Here is a 23,957-nt window from a genome sequence, read left to right as displayed (position 1 = left end):
CAGAAAAGCATTTGAGAGGTCACACCCTAATGTTGGGCACTTTTAGGAAGGGACCGATGTCAGAGTTCTGCCGAACCGGTCATGTTCTTCCACCAAAGTCAGCCCCTAACCATGTCTTTGTGGACCATGTCCCGCCCCCTGATAACAAGTCCATAGCATTATCTTCCTCCACCATCTTTACAGTGGGTACAATGCAGTCAGGGGGTAGTCCTCCTGGAATCACCAAACCCAGACTCCTCCGTCAGGCGCAGATAGAAAAGTGCGATCCGTCTCTGCACAAAAAAAAACGGTCCGAGTCTCCCTGCCGATAGTCGCACGAGTGTAATGCGAGAACAATACTATTTTTCACACCAAGAATCCAATTTACATCCAAGTGCAGAGTGATTGCTATATGATTGCAATGCGATCTTAACATGACCTTTTACATACATTCATCAAAACACACACACGCACACATATATGATATAAGAAAAGTCGGCAATTCATGTGCCGCGTACAGTAAAATCACACTGACAGGTTAGAATAGAATAGATAGAATAGAAATATACACATAGAACACATAGATGTCATTGACACAAGCATATACCGTATATACCGTACTTGTGTATAAGCTGAGTTTTTCCTGCACATTTTTTTGTGCTGAAAATGCCCCCCCCTCGGCTGATACATGAGTCCTTGTCCCAGTTTACAGCAAGGGAGGGGGAGCAGCGGGTCACAGGAGGCAGGAGCCTGTGCCCGCTGCTAAACATAAATGAATATTCTATGCACTGGCAAGGAATATTCATTTCTCTTATAGCACGCAGTTATGCACAGTTACATTCCCAACCGCCAGCTTGCAGTATATAAAAAAACAAACATCCTACTTACCTTCCCTGCGCACCCTCGCAGCATCTCATTTTGGCTTCCAGCAGCTCCTGTGGCCAGGCGATCACGTGTCACAGCTCCTTAAGGGAATGAAAATTCATTTTACTCCACGCCTATGGGAGTGGAGAGGTGAACATTCATTATCTTAATGAGCGGTGACACGTGACTGCCCGACTGCAGGAGCTGCTGGAAGCTAAAACGAGATGCTGCGAGGGTGCGCAGAGAAGGTAAGTAGATTTTTTTTTTTAATGGTTTTCTCATGGGGGCCATACATACAAGGATGGCAATAAGGAGCCATGCAGACAAGGATGGGGATGAGGAACCGTGCATGCCAGAATAGGGATTAGTGTACAATGCATACCCGGCTTATACTCAAGTCAATAAGTTTTCCCAGTTTTTCGAGGCAAAATTAGGTGCCTCGCCTTATACTCGGGTCGACTTATACACAAGTATATACGTTATGTATATGCAGCTCTAGCAAAAATTAAGAGACCACTGCACAGTTTTATAACAATCAGTTTCTCTGCATGTCTGACAGCCATTCCATTCCAGTCAGTTGAATTCCAACCAGAGTACACCTCGTTCTACTTAATGTGCTTCTGATTTGGTGATCACCTGACTAAATCATATTTAATGAAGGAAAGTATAAAAAAAAACCTGCTGTGGTGTTCACAATCCTCTTGCAATAGGACAAGCTGGATGGCAAGTGCTAGTAATATCCTAAAAGTAATAGGAATGAAAAAAATAACTTTTAACCATTCCAAAAAAGTTGAAAAGTCTTGAGTGAGGAAAAGTAGGGCTCAATTCTGGCTTTACTAGCAGAGGGACACGGTGAGCGTCATGTTGCCTCCATCCTTAAAATTTCTAAGTTGGCAGTCCACTACAACAAAGCCAAGCAGCAGACATTGAGGACAACAAAGCTACAGATGGCAGAGGGCAAAAACAACTCTCTACTGACCGGGATGTCCGTCATCGTATTCAAATGTCACTCAGCAACCGCAGGATGACATCCAGTGACTAGTGATGAGTGAGTATACTCGTTGCTCAAGTTTTCCTGAGCACGCTCGTGTGGTCTCTGAGTATTTGTCACCGCACCTAAATGATTTATAGCTGCTACACAGATGGAATACATGTGAGGATTCCCTAGCAACCAGGCAACCCCCACATGTACTCAGGCTGGCTAGCAGCTGTAAATCATGCAGCTGCATCAACAAAAACTAAATCTCCGAGCAGTCACAAATACTCGGAGGCCCCCCGAGCGTGTTCTGGGAAAACCCCGAGCAACGAGTATACTCGCTCATCACTACAAGTGACCTACAAAAGGAATGGCAAATGGCAGCTGGGGTGAAGTGCGCGGCAAGAACAGTTCGTAGCAGGCTCCTAGAGGCAGGACTTGTCATGTAAAGCTAGAAAAAGGCCTTTCATCAATGAGAAGCAAAGGAGAGCCAGGCTGAAGTTTGCCAAAGACCATAAGGATTGGACCACAGAGGACTGGAGTAAGGTAATCTTCTCTGATGAGTCTAATTTTCAGCTTTGCCCAACAGATTTTTGTTTGTGTAAACTTGGAATATTGACTCGTAAGCTGATATTTCATATAACATAGTGTGCTCTTATCCTTGATGACTAGTGATATGCTAATTATGCATTGGGTAGCCCAGATAGTTTGTTGATTTTTAAAACAGGAGGAAAATCTAGATTACATAATCAAACAAGGTGACTTGGTCATCACCCATTCTTCCCTTTATCTGTGATGCTAGACTGAAGGACACTTGTTAAGTATAAAAATAGGTTACATGCCTCGGTATAGACAGAGAGAGACAGAGATTCTGCCAAGGCAACCAAACATCCAGGGCTGCCAATTCATCATGGCCCCATCATGAGTGACACGAACCTATCATTCTACAAGAAACAACCTAGGGCAGTGATGGCAGACCTTTTAGAGACCGAGTGCCCAAACTGTAATCCAGAACCCACTTATTAATCGCGAAGTGTCTACATGGCAACTTAAAGGGAACCTGTCACCTGAATTTGGCGGGACCGGTTTTCGGTCATATAGGCGGAGTTTTCGGGTGTTTGATTCACTCTTTCCTTACCCACTGGCTGCATGCTGGCCGCAATATTGGGTTGAAGTTCATGCTGTGTCCTCCGTAGCACACGCCTGCGCAAGGCAATCTTGCCTTGCGCAGGCGTGTACTACGGAGGACATAGAATGAACTTCAATCCAATATTGCGGCCAGCATGCAGCCAGCGGGTAAGGAGAGGGTTAATCAAACACCCGAAAACCCCGCCCCTATGACCAAAAACCGGTCCCGCCAAATTCAGGTGACAGGTTCCCTTTAACCTGAACACTGAGGTTTTAGATTAAAACAACAACCTACATTAGCGTGCTATACAGTCTATAGCAAAAAATACTCCTAAGATGCAAGCCTAAGATACTAGCCACCGATTGCAGTGGAGGTCTCTTCTTGAGAACGTCTAGGATTTTTAATAAAAAAAAACTGCAAAGTTGTTTTTTTTTTTCAACCTCTTTGCAACTGTAACCCTTTATCATAATGAGAATAACCCCATTTAAGGCAGGGATGTCAAACTCAAGTACACAGAGGGCCAAAGTTCAAAGCTTGGACAAAGTCGCAGGCCAACCTTAATTTTTGTTAAAAAAAAATTGTCTATAATTGAGGAAGTTTTTCCTTAAAACGATTAACTTTTGGACTTATATTGGAATGATATAATATGTTATGTAGTAGCAGTAAAAAGAATATGGCCCAGTGGCCTAATTTAAATATGTAATAACAGAGGATAAAAAACCTTGAATAATACAGATAATAAAGTATGAAGCGAACAAAAGTGTTCCCAAACACAGTATGATACACCCACAGTGATCTCCACACGCACAGTATGATGACCCTACCATACCCCCCTGCCTCAGTTCCCCCAACAAAGAATGGTCACCCCATCATAGTATAATTCTCCCACTGTAAACCCCATAGAGCTCTCCATATAGTATAATGTGGACAAAAAGTCCTCCATACAGTACAATGGCTCCACATAGTCCTCTATACAGTGTAGAGGGTGCCACATAGTGCTCCATACAATATAATGGCCCCACATAGTGATCCATACTGTATAATGGTCTCACGTAGTACTCCATACGATAATGGTCTCACATAGTGCTGCATACAGTATAATGGCCCCATGTGGTGCTGCATACAGTATAATGGCCCCACATGATGCTCCATACAGCATAATGGCCCCACATGATGCTCCATACTGTATAATGGCCCCACAGGACACTACATATTGTATAATGGCCCTACACAATGCTCAATACTGTACAATGGCTACACATGATGCTCAGTACTGTTTAATGATAACATATGATGCTCAATACTGTATGATGGCCTCATATGATGCTCCCTATGGTATAATGGCCCCACATAGTGCTCCATATGGTATAATGTGCCCACATAGTGCTATATACAGTATAATAGCCTCACACTTAAAAAAAATAAAATAAAAAAAAATACTCACCTCAGCCCATTCCAATACTGATCTGGTCTTTTCATATATGTCACAGTCCTACCTGTGGGCGTGTGCTCCATCTCCTCAGCACTAGCACTGCCACCACTCTTCTCAGCGCACGCAAGCGCGCAGCCTGATGGGAGGGCGCACAGCCTGATGGGACGGCGCACATGTAGAGAAGAGTGGCAGAACTAGTGTTGAGGGAGATGGTGAGGGGGCCGAGGAATGTCGTCGTGGTGATAGTGCTGAGGAGATTGCGTGCGTGCCCACCAGGAGGGCTCTGCGTGCCCTTTTTGGCATGCGTGCCATAGTTCACCACATTAGACCTAGGGTACCTCGGTCCTGGTTGCAAGAATACAGATCTGCCCAACTGACCATCACTGAACCATGGATGTTTGGAGAAAGCCAGGATTGGGACCCGACAGTCGCCCAGCTCCATGGTGATGTTCAGAGAAGCCAGGTTGTGACCCTCGGTCAACTGGCCTTGTACCTCAATCCACTGTCATCTTATTATGCTTGTCGCTGCCTCCTCTCTGTGTGTGCCACAGGTGAGGTTGTAAACTCTGGGAGCTCTGAAGTAACAGCTGCCATTATCTGGCGAGTCAGCAGAAGGGTGAGTGAGACTCTGTACTGTGCACCATCTTTGGGTATTTTGCTGGGACTGTTCTACGTGTTAGCTGCTTGTATTGTGGTTCAATAAAGTATTGCCATGTTGTTTTACCCTCAACCTGTGTTGTCTGAGTAGCGCTATGCCCACATGAAAAGGAGAGCGGGCATTTGACAGGACAAACCCTGGTCCATGCGATTTTGTCTAGCAGACCAGGACATCCGCCCACCCCTGTGTCTCCACAGTGCAGTGCACTGAACTACCTATATAAGTAGTGCAGTGTATTATCAAAGCAATCAAAGGCTCGTGTCTAAAAGTATTTTTGTGGGACTAGTACGCATTGAAAAAAAAAAGAAGAGCTAAGAATATTCTTACCAATTAATACTACATCTTCACCTGCAAAAAATGAAGTATAAAAAAAATCAAATCCTTAGAACGCTTCATCTAAAGAAAAAATTAGAAAGTTATGGGTATCAAAACATCGTGACCGCCAAAAAAAAAGAAGTAATTTTTGTGAAAAAGTAGCAAAACATAAAAAACCTACATAAATCTGATATCGTTGTGATACGCAGAATAAAAATGAGACTGAACTGTGATTAGAAAAAAAAAATGAACAAGATAGAATTCCTGTTTTTCGTGTTCATTTTTTATTATACTCTTTGGAAGGAAAAGTGATCAGAAAGTCAAATTTAATACAAAAGCTGCACTAATGAAAACTACAGCGAGTCACAAAAACAAACAAAAAAAATTATATATGTTGTCTTTTTTCAAAACAAGTATTTAGCTTTGTATTTATTGTCAAAAAATAATACAAATGACAGAAATGTGAAAAAAGTGGCACAAATGTTTTTTTCTTATTTATTGCCATAAAGAGTTGTACCACAAAATGACAAATCCCAAAGAAAAAAAAACAACTATCATACAACTATGTCTCAATTAAATGGCAAAAAATAATAATTTAGGCTCCAGGACAATAAAAAAAAAGCGCTGATAATTGCCCTTAGTGCCCGTAACCGTGTACCTGTCAAAGCAGGCGGCATCACGATTCACTGCCGATAGGAGGAAGCCGCCCTCCCGGCAGTGGTTGTGTCTTCGTAGGATCATTAATACGATGCATATTTATTTCGGTGTCTCTGGGCTATTTTTTAATGACAGCTGGACGACTTCAAGTAGTTAAAATTCCAGGAGCGCGGAGAGTGATGGACGGGTTTGTTTCAACCTCGGCTATGCGGTTATTAAAAATGGATTGAAGACATTAGATGGCACATTTAATCTGCTCATTTACATGCCTTTGCTGGAGCGAGATGCTGCATTTTAATTACCCTGGGAGATGATGATGGGGAAAGCATGTGGAGCAGATTAAGAAAAACAAAATCGGGACACTTGCGGTCAAATTCAGCATTTTGCTATTTTTTTTTTTCTATTGTTGTTGCTTTTGTGCCACATTCTTCTAGACGCACATGGTCAATTTTGTATCTGACCTGCGTAGAGGAGTAGGATTCAGTAGTGTTTTGGGGTCAATTCCTTAGGGGAAAAACTTGCAGCAAAAATGCACCGTGTGCACACAGCTTGAGTCGCATGTTCAACTACAATGTTACAAAATTTATGCAAAAAAATTCAGTAGTGCAGGGGAAAAAAAACCCCAAAAAACAACTCACTCCTGTGGGGACTGGAATACAATCATTTTGCAATTTTTGTAAAAATTAAAAATCCAACTTTGGCAAATCGGACGTGAAATATCCGGAAAACAGAAAACTGCACCCACACTGAACGCAAAGTAAGCTACAAAAAAAGGATAAAAGTGGAAGTATTTGGTGTGAATCAAAAACGTGCTAAAAAAACACCAAAAATGAGACGAAAAAAGGTGTAAATACAATAATGAATTGGGTCCTTCTTTTATGGTCTGTTCCTCAAGAGACATAAAATGACAAAACAAAGCCAAAAAGCTATCCGAGGACCCCTTTAAAGGGAACGAGCCGGTGGTCATTTTAGCTCCTTTATACAGTGGCGTAATGTGCAGCTTGTGGTCCCAAATAGAAAATTTGCAATAGGGCTTCAACTACCTGAGATCTTCCATAGTAAGTCTTTTGACATGGGACAAAGGGACCTTTTGGGACCCCAAGGCACTAGGGCCTGGGTCCAGTTACAACCTCTGCACCTATTACAGTTAGTATCCTGCCATTATGACATTTGTAGCCTGAAGCCATTTAAAGAAGTGACAAATATTGGAACGTGGGCACAGCCAGGCATTTTGACATCGCTCTTCATAGGTTCATTCATTTTGGCATTTTTAGTGCTTGTTCAAGTGGGTTCCAAAAAAAGTCAGTCTGAAAAGGACATTGAGTGCCGAGCAAGCCGTCAACGTGCGGGGTAATGATTATAGCTGCGCTCGGAGTACTCTGTGCGCAAAATTAGGCAGGTAATTTTTTTTTTATGATTCATTTTTATTATTGAAAATCTCCAGAGCTGTCAGTCAATCCAAGAGGTTAATAAACCTGAATATTTAAGAAAGACAGTGGGGTTCCGTCTTTCTTAGGAAAATTTCTCTGTGAGCAGAGTTATTGGGCAACTAAATGAAAAACGTAAATTTTCCATCTGACTTGTTTATTTTCATCAATGAGAATACGAACCAAACAGATCAAAATGTTCAATAATATATTTAACTTTATATATCAATGACCAACATAGCAATATGGCCGTCCTTCTACTTCACAACAGCCATTAGCTCCATCCATGGTGTCTGCCAGTTTCTTCATCTGTTGACAATCAACAGATCAACTTTTTGGGCGGAACCAACCACAGCCCCAGACGCTGACCAGAGAGGGGACTGTTCTTCTTCACTGTTAATCTCCAGTGTAAGAACCACCACAAGTTCTCAGTAGGGTTTAGGTCCGGTGAGGAAAGGCCCGGGTCATTATCCTTTCATCTTTAAGGCCTTTACTGGATCAGAGACTTGTCGTGCAAAACAATCCTGGCTTTCTTGAAAAATGCAGACTTTTTACGCCACTGCTTGAATAAAGCGGTGTGAAAACTGGAAGGAGTGTGGAGTGAGTCAATGACAGCCTTCTGGACATCTGTCAAGTCAGCAGTCTTCCCCATGATTGTGGAGCTACTGAAACAGACTAAGGGACCTTTATAAATGCTTAGGAAGCCTTTGCAGGTGTTTTTTGTTATTCTAATTTACGGAGATAAAGAATTTTGGGTTTTCATTGTCTGTAAGCCATAATCATCAAAATAAACACTTGAAATAAATCACTCTGTATGTAATGACTCTATATAATTTATGAGTTTTATTTTTTGAATTGAAGAACTGAAATAAATTAACTTTTTCAGGATATAATTATTTTGTAAGAAGCACCAGTATATTTCAGCTCATCTTTTTAGTGTCTGTTTCTCAGAGTCGATCATGTTGTTGATTGTGGTCTGTGTAGTGTTGGTCCACTCCTCTACAATGGCTGTGCGAAGTGGCTTGATATTGGCAGGAACTTGAATACGCCGATCCAGAGCATCCCAAACATGCCCAATAGTTGACATGTCCAGAGAGTATACTGCCATACAAGAATTGGAATGTTTTCAGCTTCCAGGAATTGTGTACAGATCCTTGCAACATGGGGCCGGGCATTATCGTGCTGCAACATGTGGAGATTGTCGTGAATGAATGGCACAATAATGGCTTCAGGATCTCATTTCAGTATCTCTGTGAATTCAAAATGGCATCAATAAAATGCAACGGTGTTTGATGTCCACAACATCCAACTGCCCATACCAAAACTACACCACCACCAAGGGCCATTCGATTCATGTTGACATCGGCAAACCACTCACCCACACAATGCCCTACACAGTCTGCCATCTGCCCTGTACAGAGAAAACCAGGATACATCTGTGATGAGAGAACACCTCTCCAACGTGCTAGATGCCAACGAAGGTGAGCATATGCCCACAGAAGGTCCATTATGATGACAAACTGCAGTCAGGTGGAGACCCCGATGATAACTAGCATGCAGATGAGCTTCCATGAGACTGTTTCTGACGGTTTGTGCAGAAATTCTTTCATTATGCAAATCAATTGTTGCAGCGGGCTGGGTAACTGGGCTCAGACCATCTTGGAGATGAACATGATGGCTGTTGAGGTCCTGGGCTGGTGTGGTTACATGTGGTCTGTGGTTGTGAGGCTGGTTAGATGTACTGCTAAATTCTCTGAAACACCTTTGGAGACAGTGTATGGTAGAGATATGAACATCCTATTCATGGGCAACAGCTCCAGTGGACATTCCTGCAGTCAGCATGCCAACTGCACGCTCCCTCAAAACTTGCGACATCCGCTTTGTGATAAAACTGCACATTTTAGAGTGGTCTTTTATTGTGACAGCCTAAGGACATGTGCAATAATCGTGTGTCTAATCAGCATCGGGATATACCACACCTGTGCGGTGGATGGCTTATCTAAGCAAAGGAGCAGTGCTCACTAGCACAGATTTAGACAATTATATAGTAGATAATATTCATAAGGGTCTCTTCCATCTGTCTGTCCTTTCTGTCACGGATATTCATTGGTCACGGCCTTTGTGTCATGGAATCCAAGTCGCTGATTGGTCTCGCCAGCTGCCTGTCATGGCTGCCACGACCAATCAGCGACGGCCACAGTCCGATTAGTTCCTCCCTACTCCCCACAGTCACCGCTCACACAGGGTTAATGCCAGCGGTAACGGACCATGTTATGCCGTGGGTAACTCACTCCGTTACCGCCGCTATTAACCCTGTGTGACCAAGTTTTTACTATTGATGCTGCCTATGCAGCGTCAATAGTAAAAACATCTAATGTTAGAAATAATTAAAAAAATAAATTATATAATCACCTTCCGCCGCCTTTCCCGCTCCTCGCTACACTCCGGTGACCACTCCATGCAAGCGGCAGGTTCCGATGGCAAGGATGGTATGGGAGAAGGACTGGCCATGACGTCACAGTCATGTGACCAGGACGTCATCACAGGCCCTGCGTGAGGACCTGCCATGACGTCACGGTCATGTGACCGAACTACAAGGGGCCCTCGGAACAGTGAGTATAGGTTTTTTTATTTTTTAACCTGTGACATACGTGGCTGGCCAATATTCTACACGGCTCTGTGCTGTATACTACGTGGCTGGCCAATAGACTACGTGGCTCTGGGCTGTATACATCACTGGGCAATATACTACGTGGGCATGCATATTCTTGAATACCCGATGCGTTAGAATCGGGTCACTATCTAGTTTGAAATAAAGGCCTTTTGTTTACACGGAAAAGTCTTTGATCTTTGAGTTCAGCTTATGAAAAATGGGTGAAACAAAACAAAGAAGGGTTGTGTTTCTATATTTGGTCAGTGTAGTTACCACACAAGACTACAGAAACGGGTAACATACAGCAACAAAAGCTGGAAGATAGAGAAACAAGACAGAATCGTTGCCTTTGAAAAAGGTGGTCCTGGAGAAGGATATTATCAATACCACAGACAGCGAGAACAAGCAAATCAACTTTGGAACAACTCAAGCCAGACATTTCACTCAAAGCAAGGATCACCAAGCTACGATTTAGCTACTTTGGACACATCATACAATGAACAAACACTGGAGAAGGACATCATGGTCGGCATACAAGAAGGAACAAGGCAAAAGAGGAAGACCAGCAACCGATGGCTTGACAACGGTGGAGAAGACCCTGATGGACCCATGTGGGCTTGCAGATTGATCTTCCTACAGATCATTCATCTATTAACTCACCATGGCTCGAGGTTAAGCCAAAGCCCATCAAATATTGTCAACTAGTGCCCCGAAAGCCAGCACAGCCCCATAAGTTGTCACGTTATCTAGTGCCCCCATAAAAAAATCACCTACACAGCAAGCATGCCCACCATACCATCTCTGCATGCCTTCCACCCGTGGACGTTGCTTTTTAAAAAAATTTTTTTTTGAGATCCCGCAAGAAAGACTGATGGGAAGGGGGGGGGAGAAAATTGTAAGTCTACAAGTTCATAGTCAAATGTTACTAGCTTGTGTTGGGCAATACACTATACAACGTATTGATGCCAGGTCTAAAGTGTGCTCATTTTAAAAGGCCAATGAATTGGACACTGGGACTCCTAATGGGCCACATTTGGAAAACGCTATAGAAACCAGAACCCTTCTGATATAAAGCAACCCAACAAAATGTGATCCAAGTTGCAGTTCCAAAAGTTTCCACTACACCATGTATGGCCCTGTTCTCGTTCTATCCTTTGTGCCCATCAGCACATGAATCTACTATATAATTGTCTAAGGGTCACTTAAGTCTCTGTCCTTCTGTCTGTCTGTCTGTCACGGATATTCATTGGTCGCGGCCTCTTACTGTCATGTAATCCAAGTCGCTAATTGGTTGTGGCTGTTTTGCCACAACCAATCAGCGACGGGCACAGTCCGGCGGAAAAATGGCCGCTCCTTCCTCCCCGCAGTCAGTGCCCACTGAGTGCTCCCCTCCAGTCAGCGCTCACATAGGGTTAATGGCAGCATTGACCGCGGTGTAACGCACTTGGTTAACGCTGCTATTAACCCTGTGTGACCAACTTTTTACTATTCATGCTGCCTATGCAGCATGACTAGTAAAAAGATCTAATGTTAAAAAAAAAATAAAAAATAGTTACATACTCACCCGCCGTTGGCCCCCAGATCAACAGGCCTTTCCCGCTCGCGATGCTCTGGTCCACGCTGCGATCTCACGAGACCGCAGCATGGACCGGTTACCGGAGGGTCGTGAGCAGCGTCGGTAACCGCTTTGCTTGGATCTGGAGGCTCCGCAAGGTGAGTATAGATTTTTTTTTTTTTTTTTAACAGGGATATGATGCCCACATTGCTATATACTGCGTGGGCTGTACAATATACTAGATGGGCTGTGCAATATACATAAGAGGCTACATTGGATCACTCACCAGATTTCACAATACAAAACTGCATACATTATGCAACAGATTGCAGAGACCTAGTGGTGCTTGGGACTTTTTTTTTTTTTTAGAAATCCATGTCAGAGTGGCTTTATAATCCCATTTGAATTTCTCCCCTGCCCCATAGTTTTCACGGCGAAAAAAGATGCAATTTTTTTTTTCAAATATATAAAACAATCTTTATTGATAATCATTAAAATTTCACAGATGGCATAAAAAAAAAGTCCCTGATAATAAATTGCATTAAGGCACATGAAATCCCTTTCTGGAGAGTTCTCCTAGTGCACGTGTACACAGCTCCTCACCCTATAAATGCAGGGTTGTTTTTTTTTTTTTTTTTTGATGGCAAAGCAAGATCTGAATATAAAAGCGCAGAAGAGACCGGGAGGGAAATGTGTGTGCATATATCGGTAGGTTCCGAGCCTGGCCATAGCCAGATTGGCCACATTACCCGGACCTCCATACAGCAATACCTAGGATTGCCACAGAAGCCTCTACACCTCCAGATTCAGGGGGTCCGGGCCTCGTGTCTGCATCCTGCTCATCAGCCGCATCCTTTAATATTCTGCCAGATCAAGAGATCTGCCCAGAAGGAATACCAAGAAGGCTGCAGCCGATCAGCAACCTCCAACTGGCTGCAGCAGTCAGGTCATAATGTCACGTGACCCAATTGATAACAGCATTTAAGCCAAATATGTCAAGACATGATTAATCACTGGCAGATCTAGACCAATAATTGCCATGGTTTAGGGGTTCAGTAGGTCTGAGATTGTGAATCCCCCCCAGTCTCAGTTACAGCATGATTGCGAAGATTCATTAAACATTGTGCATTTCCAGCATGGAGCAATCACACCTCTATCTACTGTACACACAGGCTCTTACAGTTTTGGAATAGGTGTGGCAGATACAGCTATACTTTCAATTGCGCACTCGTTTGTGCCCCTCCGTATTCGGAAGAAACCCTTCTCCCCCCACGACTCCCCCCAGCTGTTCTTCACGATCCAGTACTTCTCACCAGTATTGGAGTCCGCTCCATACCCCACCAGGACAACCGCGTGGTTTGTTAACTGGAATGGGTTGAATTGATCCTGAAGCCCCGTGTGGTGGTAGATGCCTCCTGAATAATACCCAAAGTCATCGTAAACCTCGAAGGATATGGCTATAGGACCCCCGGCAATCAACTCGTATTTCATGTAGGCTTCGTTGCAGCCCCCGTAGAACCCTCCCACGTAGTGATACTCGGACGAGTAGTATCTGTAGTAGTTATCTTTCAGGGTACAGGCGGAGGACTGGCCGGTGTACGGAAAATCGAACTCTTCTACGATGCCGTAGTCCTGAATGTACTTGCCGGAGATCAGGTAAGGGAAGCCACCATCACAACCTGTGAAGAGACATGAAAGTGAAGGATGTCAAGAAGTCTACACGGTGCAAGAACATAGACGAAGGAGGTCCGCCAAATATCAAATCCTAAAGACAATACTCAAGGCAAAAAACAGCCATCTGCAAAAGAGCACTTGCTCCAAATCAACCCTTTCTTGGATGGTGAAACATGGTTGTATAAACTTGGCCTAAATATTAAAAGAAACCTATAAGCAAGTAGTAATTCCAATATATAAATGAGAGCCACGCCTAAATCATAAGAGTTTAACTTTTGACCATCATGCAATAAGCGTATAAAAAAAAAAATTAAAAATCAAGCAGCATAAAAAGCAAGGTGAGGCCGATAAAACACAAAACAATGTCCCTCAAGATGACGTAGAGTCTAAACTGGAGGCCAATGTGGTGACATTTTATTTTTGTGCATGTGATGAGGGAGCAGCCGGCATCTTGGATACAGAGCATAATAACAGATTGGCCTGACTCCATTTTGTCCCCATATCAGAATTCACTATGGTCTATGAGGAGGTGGTGGTGGTGGACAGTACCGTTCAAGGCGAGGGGGAGTTCAGCCAGGACTCCAAGGAGCCAGCCACCCGTGCTTAGTCCTGCAAGGGACTACCCACCACCTACCCGCCCCAGCATGTCCACATCAGCGACCCTTGTTGCAGCGGCAATGGCACGTCTCGAGGCGGGTCATAAAGATGTCTATGTGAAACTCATGGCGGCTGCGGAGAAAGCAGCAGAGGCAGAGCGTGCAGAATGCCGTGAAGCAGTGGAGCGAGAGCGTGCAGAACGCTGTGAAGCTGCAGAGCAAGCAGCGGCAGAGAGCAGTGGAGCGCCAGCACCGACTGGAGATGGCTGAACACTGGCTCCTACCACCAGAGTCCAAGGCTTCCAAAGTCCGGGCCGAGGACTTCCCTCTGCTTGAGAAGGATGGAGACCTGGATTCCTTCCTGCTGGCCTTTGAAAGGACCTGCCTCCAACACCATCTGGCCCCGGATCAGTGGGCAAGATACCTGACCCCCCGTTTGAGGGGGTAAGTCCCTGGAAGTTTTGGGGGACTTACCTGCCGGGGCAAAGCAGGACTACAGCAGCATCAAGCAGGCCCTGATCCAGCACTACAACCTCACCCTGGAGTCCTACCGCTGAAGTTCCAGAGCCTGCAGCAGGGCCCAAAGGACACCTGGATCGACCATATGCAGGCGTTGCAGAGCACTGGACCTCGGGTCTAGTGCTCACCACCCGTCAGAAGGTCCAGGAACTGTTAGTCACGGAGCAGTTCTTGTGGAACTGCCCAGAGGACCTCCAGCAGTTCCTCAGTGACCGGAAACCGGAGGGGGCTTCTGCTACAGCCGCCCAGGCAGACGAGTATGCCAATAACAGGGCGCCTGAGCCGAAGAAGCCGGCCAGCAGCACCTGGAGAGGGGGTAAGCCCAATCCTGCCCATTTCCCCAGCCCCCCAGAGTGCAAGGGGTGTACCCCCCTGCTGCCCTCTCCAGGCCAGGCACAGAACCCAGACGCTGTCATCACTGCAATCAGCTGGGACACTTCAAGGCTGAGTGTCCCCAGCGTCATAAGGCCCCATCCCTGTCCCAGCAACCGTCCACTGTTTTGTGTGTGGGAGGGGGTGGTTGGAGGTCCCTGGACATTTACCAACCCGTCACCATCGGCCGCTCAGTGGTCATGGGACTGTGGGACACAGGCGCTGAACGAACCCTGGTATGTCCTGAGGTGGTGTCCCCTCAAGACTTGGTACCGGGGAAAACCCTTTCCGTCTCCAGAATTGGAGGTGTGGAACCAGCGCTGCCTGTCGCCAAGGTGTTTTTTGGACTGGGGCGCTGGGAGGGGAATGCGGGAGGTGGGAGTATCGCCAAATATTCCCGCCAATGTGTTACTTGAGACCAATTTGGGGCGGCTAGTGTCCAAGTATGGCCACTGAACCCCCAATTTCAGCTCCCCAAGAATGTCATGACTACTGTGAATGCTGATGTTGATGTGTTGAATGTGCCTCTAACAGTGGCACCCTGAGGGTAGTCCATGCACTGACACCCCACACACAGTGAGGATAGGTGAGGAGACTGTAGGGGAGAGCTCAGAGGTGGAGGGAGGGGCTGCTATGGGAAGTGTAGGGCCCCTAAGTGAATCCAGCCTGCTGAGTCTAGGGCCCCTGCAGGAAGAGGAACAGGCCATGGGGGAGGGGGCGTCCCAAGAGAGGAGCCACCAGGTAAGACCCCAGGGCAGGAGTTTCCCACATCCGGGATGTCAGAAGGCCAGGGAAGTCTGCCTGACACGGCGACTTGGTCAGGAGCCGAGGGGAAGCAGGCGCTACCCGTGGGCACAGCGGTCGTGGCTGCTGTCACCAGGAGTGGTAGCGCCGGAGCCTCGCAGAGGTCCGATGGCTTCCCGCTCGCCGACCAAGTGGCGGCCGAGTCAGACAGCGGCCAGGAGACAGATCCCTGGGAGCTGACAGTGGATGTGGCAGTGTTGTCCATTCTCGCCACAGAGTCAGAGGTTTCAGGCAGCGTTGGAAGCTGACGCTAGCCTGAAAGCTCTCAAGGAGCAGGCGGCACAGCCTCCCAGGGAGTCAGACTGCAAGCGGGTGGTCTGGCACCAGGGACGGCTGTACCAGGCGACGGTTCAGCAGGGTTCACCGGAGGCGTGGCCCAGGGACCGACAGCTGGTGGTACCTTATCCGTTCAGAGCGGAATTGTTGCGGCTAGCGCATGAGATTCCAATGGCCGGACACTTAGGGATCACTAAAACCAGGGCCAGGCTAGCACAGCATTTCTACTGGCCTGGAATGAGGACCAAGGTAATTGCCTACTGTCGTTTGTGTGACACCTGTCACAGGGTGGGGAAGGCGGTGCGGCACCCCAAAGCCCCACTGGTAACTCTGCCCATCATTGAAGAGCCTTTCTCGAGGGTGGCTGTGGATCTCATTGGACCTCTGTCCACTCCCAGCTGCTCCGGAAAATGTTTCATATTAACGGTAGTGGACTATGCCACCCGGTACCTGGAGGCGGTAGCTTTATCGCCCATTTGGGCTGACAAAGTGGCCACTGCCTTACTGGAGATCTTCTCCAGAGTGGGGTTCCCCCAAGAAATGCTCACCAACCGAGGGACCCAGCTCATGTCACAGCTGATGGAGTCTCTCTGTAAGCAGGTACAGGTGCAACATCTGCTAGCCAGTCCGTATCACCCACAGACCAATGGCCTGTGTGAGCGGTTCAATGGCACCTTAAAGCAGATGCTGAAGATGTTGGTCGACTCCCACGGAAGAGACTGGGAGCGGTATCTCCCACACCTATTTGCCTGCTGAGAGGTTCCACAGGCCTCAACGGGGGTTCTCCCCCTTTGAGCTCCTGTATGGGCGACGTGTACGGGGGCCCCCTTGCCCTGGTAAGGAAGCATGGGAAGGAGATTTGGCCACCCGTGGAGTGTCGGCCATTGAGTATGTTGTGCGCTTCTGGGACAGAATGACGGCCTTGACGCAGCTGGTGCATGACAATATGGCCCAGGCTGACCAGAAGCGGTGGTATGACTAGAATGCTTGTGAGGACCTACCAGGTGGGTCAAAAGGTGTGGGTACTGGTCCCCGTCCCACAAAACAAGCTTCAGGTGGCCTGGGAGTGTCCATACCTCATGCACCAGCAGCTCAATGCCGTCACCTATCTGGTTACCCTGGACCATGCCCGTGGAAGGAGGAAGGCCTTCCACATGAACATGATGAAGGCACATCATGAGCGGCAGGCTTGTCCCCACCCAGTGTGCAACCTTCCCGAGAAAGGTGAGGTAGAAACCCTCCTGGATCTGCTCACCCAAGCCAAGACAGGTGGATCCATCGAGGCTGTGGGGGTTGGCCACCAGCTCTCGGAGGATCAACGTTCCCAGCTGGGGGTCACCCTACACCCCTTTCGGGAGCTGTTCAGCAGCCTGCCCGGAAGGATTGAGGAAGCCATCCATGATGTTGATGCCGGCAATCACCCCCCGATCCGGCATTCAGGATATTGGGTCTCTCTCTCGAGGTGCAGCAGCACATGCACCAAAAGATAGACGAGATGCTGAAGCTGGGGGTGATCCAAGCGTCCAACAGCGCGTGGGCTTCGCCTGTAGTCCTCGTCCCTAAAAAAGGACCGAACTACGTGGTTCTGCGTGGACTACTGGGGGCTCAACGCTGTGACGTCACTGATGCGTACCCAATGCCGCACATTGATGGACCAGCTGGCCGGGTCTAAGTACCTGACCATCATGTATCTGAGCAGGGGATATTGGCAGATTTCCCAGACCCCTAAGGCACGGGAACGCTCTGCCTTTATCACCCCATTTGGACCGAGTCCACGGGGATGCCCTTCGGCATGAAGAATGCCCCTGCCACTTTTCAGCGGATGGTCAACACGCTGCTCAAGGGACTGGAAGGGTATGCAACCGCACACTTGGATGACACTGCCATCTTCAGTCCCACCTGGGAGGATCACCTACAGCACCTGGCTGAGGTGTTAGGGCAGATCCAGTGAGCAGGCTTGACCATTAAGCCGGAAAAATGCCAGCTGGGTATGAGTGAGGTCCACTCCCTGGGAAACCAGGTAGGTGGGGGAGATCTGAAGCCAGAGCCCGGGAAGGTGGATGCCGTCACATCCTGGCCCACGCCCAGGACCAAGAAGCAGGTGATGTTCTTCTTGGGGACTGCCGGGTACTATAGGAGGTTTGTTCCACAGTATAGTACCCTGGCCAAGCCCCTGACGGACCTCACCAAGAAGAAGCTGCCCGTCGCAGTCAACTGGACAGCCGCCTGCGAGACAGCTTTCTGGGTGCTCAAAACCGCCCTTTCTAGCCCTCCTGTACTATGAACGGCCGTGTGAAGTCGGCTCCCTGTAGTACAGACCGATGCCAGGGACTTTGGCCTCGGTGCTGTGCTCAGCCAGGTCAACACTACGGGTCATGAACACCCCATTTTGTACCCGAGCCAGAAACTCCTGCCGAGGGAAGTGTCCTATTCCATGATGGAGAAGGAATGTCTGGCAATTGTATGGAGTCGGCAGCCATACTTGGTCGGACGCCACTTCACCGTGGAAACAAATCACAACCCCCCCAGCTGGTTACACTCAGTCTCTGGGACGAATGGGAGGTTGCTACGCTGGAGCCTCGCTCTCCAGCAGTATCACTTCACCATTCGCCACAGAAGAGGCAGAGACCACGGTAACGCTGATGGGTTGTCCTGGCAAGGAGAAGGTGCGGAAGGGCACATGGAGGAACACCGGAATGTGATACCCCCTGGCGCCCCCTAAAGCAGGGAGGTGTGATCAGGGAGCAGCCGCCATCTTGGATACAGGGCATCATAACAGATAGGCCTGACTCCATTTTGTCCCATATCAGAATTCACCTAGCCCCAACCTTTTTCCTACCTGAATGAAGACCCTTTAATATGGTAATTGACCAGGCCAGTGTAGCAGGCAGATGGCACTTCAAAGCTTGAATGAGGAAGCCACGCCAGCAGGGGGCATGGAGGTGCCTGGGGGCTCAATTAAAGCATGCATGTCAGGTGGCTACAGGAGGACGAGCCTATTGTCATCCCAGCCAAACCGTCTCCAACATGAAATTATGGACGCATCGTCCGAGGTACAGGCTCATAAATATCCTCATCGCCCTAAAGAAATTGCGCATCTGACAGTGCAACTCCCGGGTCTGAGAGAGTTCCGGAACCTGAGATATAGAGATCAGCCTCCCACAGTGACCGAATGGGTCCAGGTTTGATTCACTGTACGACCGGCAGAACAAACCTCATGCGCTGGTACTGCCCGTGTACTGATCCGATCATCCTGAGGGCAGTTATTCCATTTATTAGGTATTGGGTACAGATTTTGCAGGGAAGCTGAGGGGTGGAGATTGCTAGCCCACTCAGTTACAGGGGGGAGGGAAACAGAAGGATTAAGAGCTGAGGACACTTGGAGAGTGGGACACAACATGAGAAGATGATGAAATAAAAGAACAGAGCATGCCAGCCAGAAGGGAGCAAGCACATGCTTTCTTGGGGCTGTCCGGCACTAGAAGTCTTGTACCTGTGGAATGCAGAGCTCCCCGGCCTCCACAAGCGACCAACCTGGTAAGTTGACCTCCAGCTTTATACCTCTAAGCCTTGTACTATTATTGTTATATTTTACTCTGACTGTAACTTGATTTTTACTGTATATTTCTTGTAATTACCTAGTGCGCCCTTAAGGCAATTAATTTATGATTTAATCTAAGGCTGATCCTTTTATTCTGATTGCGAATCTTAGAATACCTGGCGTGGGTAACAGGACAGTCTCCCCGTCGGCCATTTGCTCTAGGTGCAGTTCCTTTATTGGCCTGAGAGACAAAGGGGGCGCCGGAGAGCTGTGCCTGTGTAGTTACGTCACGGATTGGTGACGTGGGAGTAACCGGTTTCCTTCACAGTGCATGTTTACAAATTTAGTTTATTTTGTGTATTACATTGCATCCAATCTCTATAGATCTAAACTTTCAGGATATACAGCGGTGTTGAAAAGTCCTGCATAGGAGAAATAGGGATTTGTGTACTCCCTGTAAAATCCTTTTCTCTGAACCACTCATTGGAGGACACAGAACCATGGGTGTTATGCTGCCATCGCTAGGAGGCTGACACCAAGTTGAGACAAAAAGTTAGCTCCTCCCCTGCAGTATACACCCTCATGCTGGCTTCCAGAGACCCAGTTCAGTGTAAAAGCAGTAGGAGATCATTAACAACATATAACATAGTATTAGAATATAACATGTCAAGAGTAAGCCAAAAGAGGAACAAGCCATAAGGCTAACAGGGTGGGTGCTGTGTCCCCCAATGAGTGGCTTGGAGAAAAGGATTTTACGGTGAGTACACAAAAATCCCTATTTCTCCTTCACCACATTGGGGGACACAGAACCATGGGACGTCCCAAAGCAGTCCCTGGGTGGGGAACAATACAACCGAATAACCGTGCACCAACTGACTATAAATGCGCAACGGCCGCCTGCAGAATACGTCTGCCAAGGGCTGCATCTGCAGAAGATTGAGTGTGGACATTGTAGCGTAGTGATAGGGGCAGATCTATCCCCGCCGGGATAGGTCTGCCCCTGACCTGATAAGATTCTTGAAAAGCTGATCGGATCCATCTGGCCATCACGGCTTTAGAAGCGGCTAAACCCTGTCTGACCCTCTGGGAGCACAAAGAGGGAGTCCGATTTGCGAAAGGAAGCAGTCCTTGAAATGTACCTCCTGAGAGCCCTTACCACGTCCAAGGTGTGAAGGGCCTTTTTAACCTTATGTCTTGGCTGTGGGCAGAAGGAGGGAAGAATGATATCTTCATTAAGGTGGAAGGATGAAACCACCTTGGGGAGAACGACGGAGATGGACGTAGGACCACTTTGTCCTGGTGGAAGGAAAGGAAGGGTGCCCGGCAGGACAGTGCGGCCAACTCTGAGACTCGCCTGATAGAGGTTACTGCCACAAGGAAGGCGACCTTCCAGGAGAGAATCAGCAGGACATCCTGCAGAGGTTCAAAAGGGGACTCCTGAAGAACACTCAGGACCAAATTGAGATCCCAAGTCTCTAATGGCATTCTATAGGGGGGTACTACATGGGAGACCCCCTGAACAAAAGTTCTGACTTGCAAGCTAGCAGCAATCTTACGTTAGAACAACACGGATAATGCCGAGATCTGACCCTTGAGGGAACTGAGCGCCAGGCCGGAATCCAAGTCGGACTGGAGAAATTCCAGAAAGGAGGGAATTGAAAAAACAAGAGGAGGACGTCCACAGAGCCTGCACCATGAGAAGGCGGCTTTCCAGGTGCGATGACAGATGCAAGCGGAAGACATCTTGCGAGTGCTTATCATGGTGGCAATGACTTGCTGGGAGAAACCAGCTTGAGTTAGGATCCAGGTTTCAACAGCCAAGCCGTTAAACGTAGGGCCCCTGAGCTCTGGTGGTAGATCGGCCCTTAGCGAAGCAGATCTGGGCGGTCTGGTAACCCCCAGGGAACGTCGGATAAGAGCTCTGTGTACCATGTGTGATGCAGCCAATCCGGGGCAACTAGGATCAAAGGAAACCCCCTCCATCTTGATTTTCTGGATTACCTTCGGTAGCAAAGGAAGCGGAGGAAACACGTACGGGAAATGGAACCGATGCCATGGGGATATCAGTGCGTCCACCCAGATGGCTAGGGGATCCCGAGAACGTGCTATGAAGTTGGGAACTTTTGCGTTGAGTCTGGACGCATCAGATCCACGTCCGGAGTCCCCCAGCGAAGGCAAATTTGCTGAAAGACCTCCGGATGGAGTTCCTACTCCCTTGAGGCCAGACCCTAACGGCTGAGAAAGTCCACCGCCCAGTTCTCGACGCCTGGAATGTGCACTGCAGAAATGGTGGAGCGGTTGGTCTCGGCCCAACGGAGATGTGGGAGACCTCCCGCATCGCTGCCCTGCTGCGGGTACCCCACTGATGGTTTATGTACGCCACCTCTGTGACGTTGTCTGATCGAATTTGAATTGGATGACCCGCGATGAGGAAGTGGAAACGTCTCAGGGCAAATCCGATAAACATCGTGGAGATTCGAGCGATCAGAAGTCTCGACTCCTGAATCGTCCAACGCCCCTGGGCAGTGTGGTGGCGAAATACCGCTCCCCAACCGAGGAGACTGGCATCGGTAGTTATCACCAGCCAGTGAATTGGGAGAAGAGACCTTCCATGGCTGAGACATGATTCCAAAGTCCACCATTTGAGCGCTTGCCTGATCTGCGGGGACAGAGGACATGGCCGATCGAGGGATAAGGGACTCCTGACCCAACTGTCCAGCAGAGCCTGTTGTAAGGGGTGGAGATGCAGTTGGGCGAAGGAAACTGCTTCCATTGCTGCCACCATTTTCCCCAGGATCCTCATGGCAAACCGAATGGAATGAGGAAAAGGATGACAGTGTTCGGGTTCCATGCTGAAGTGCTTGGGCCTTAGACCGAAGAAGCAGGACCAGCCCCTTGGACTTGTTATGCCTAGGAAGGAGATCCGTCGTGCTGGAACGGGGGAGGACTTGTCCAAGTTGATTAGCCAGCCCAGGCGTGAAAGGGTATCCAAGGTAATGCGGACGCTTGCTTCACAGGCATGGTAGGACGGACCTTTGATCAGGAGGTCGTCTAAGTATGGCAACATGACCACTCCTCGGGAGTGAAGAATGGCCATGACAGCCATGACCTTTGAATACCCTGGGCGCGATAGCAAGGACGAAGGGTAAGGCCGTGAATTAAAAATGGTCCTCTTGGATGGCAAAACGCAGGAACCTTTGATGTGGTGGGAAGACTGGGATATGGAGATAAGCATCTTTGATGTCTATTGATGCTAGAAACTCTCTCTATTGAGATGACTGACAGGAGGGATTCCATCCTGAAGTGCTGGACCTTTACATACTTGTTTAGGAGCTTTAGATCCAAAATAGGGATCACCGTCCCATCCTTTTTTGGAACAACGAAGAGGTTTGAGTAAAAACCTCTGACTCTCGTGTTCTGGAACCGGAACAATGACCCCGTTTCGGCAGAGAGATTCGATGGCGCAGTGAAGTGCGCGAGACTGAGCTCCTGAACTTGGAAGACGAGAGGGAAAAACAGTGCTGGAGGGCCTGGATCCCCTGGTTCTGGGTTGCCTAGGCTTACCTCGCCAGGACTGATACGGCCTGTATGGGGGCAGAGAGTCTCTGTACGTGGAGATCGTTCTGGTATGGATGAGGCTGTGGAGGAGGACCAGAACGGACTACTGCGAAAGGGCCGAAAGCAAAAATGTTGCTGACGCTGAAAAGCAGTTTTAGGCCTGTGCTGCGGGAGGAATTTGCTTTTCCCTCCTTAAGCATCAGAAATAAGCTGGTCTAATTTTTCTCCAAACAGACGTCCGCTCTGAAAGAGGCAGAGAAATCAGACGTTTTAGAAGAGGAATCCACGTGCCACTCTCTAAGCCAGGGGTCCCCAACCTTTCTTACCTTGAGAGCCACATTCCGCTATGAAAGTTGGTCGAGAGCCAGAATGCAGGTAGTCATAAAAAAACCTAGAGAAGGCACAAATAATAACATGCAGATTTTCGCTTTCACTCTATCCTTATGTATTTTACATTATTGTTATGCAAATTGAACTCTAGTGCCATCTATTGGAAGTAGCAATCCCATAAGATGCTTAATATATTATTGGCCCCATATACTGCTCGATATGTACAGTAATTGGCCCCATATACTGCTCCATATGGAATTGGCCCCATATACTGCTCCATATGGAATTGGCCCCATATACTGCTCCATATGGAATTGGCCCCATATACTGCTCCATATGGAATTGGCCCCATAAGATGCTCCATATTAAATTGGCCCCATAAGATGCTCCCTATAGAATTGGCCCCATAAGATGCTTCCTATAAAAGTGGCCCCATAAGATGCTCCCTATACAATTGGCCCCATAATATGCTCCCTATTAAATTGGCCCCATAAGATGCTCCCTATACAATTGACCCCATAAGATGCTCCCTATTAAATTGGGCCCCATAAGATGCTCCCTATACAATTGGCCCCATAAGATGCTCCATATTAAATTGGCCCCATAAGATGCTCCCTATATTACTGGCCCCATAGGATGCTC

General features: G+C 47.7%; 1 protein-coding gene across 1 annotated transcript in view; it reads right to left on the bottom strand.

The window, feature by feature from the left end:
• Window positions 1-12,263: 12,263 nt before the first annotated feature.
• The window catches only part of CTSC (cathepsin C), a 51,886-nt gene continuing 40,192 nt past the window's right edge, over window positions 12,264-23,957 (bottom strand). The window contains exon 7 of the mRNA XM_069759270.1: window positions 12,264-13,324. Within this exon, the coding sequence (XP_069615371.1) occupies window positions 12,822-13,324 (503 nt within the window). The 3' untranslated portion in view covers window positions 12,264-12,821. The remainder of the gene's footprint in view (window positions 13,325-23,957) is intronic.

Source organism: Ranitomeya imitator, chromosome 3 (assembly GCF_032444005.1).
Source record: "Ranitomeya imitator isolate aRanImi1 chromosome 3, aRanImi1.pri, whole genome shotgun sequence".
Taxonomy (NCBI): domain Eukaryota; kingdom Metazoa; phylum Chordata; class Amphibia; order Anura; family Dendrobatidae; genus Ranitomeya; species Ranitomeya imitator.
The sequence above is the reverse complement of the archived record's forward strand: the minus strand, read 5'-3'. Positions and strand labels throughout refer to the sequence as shown.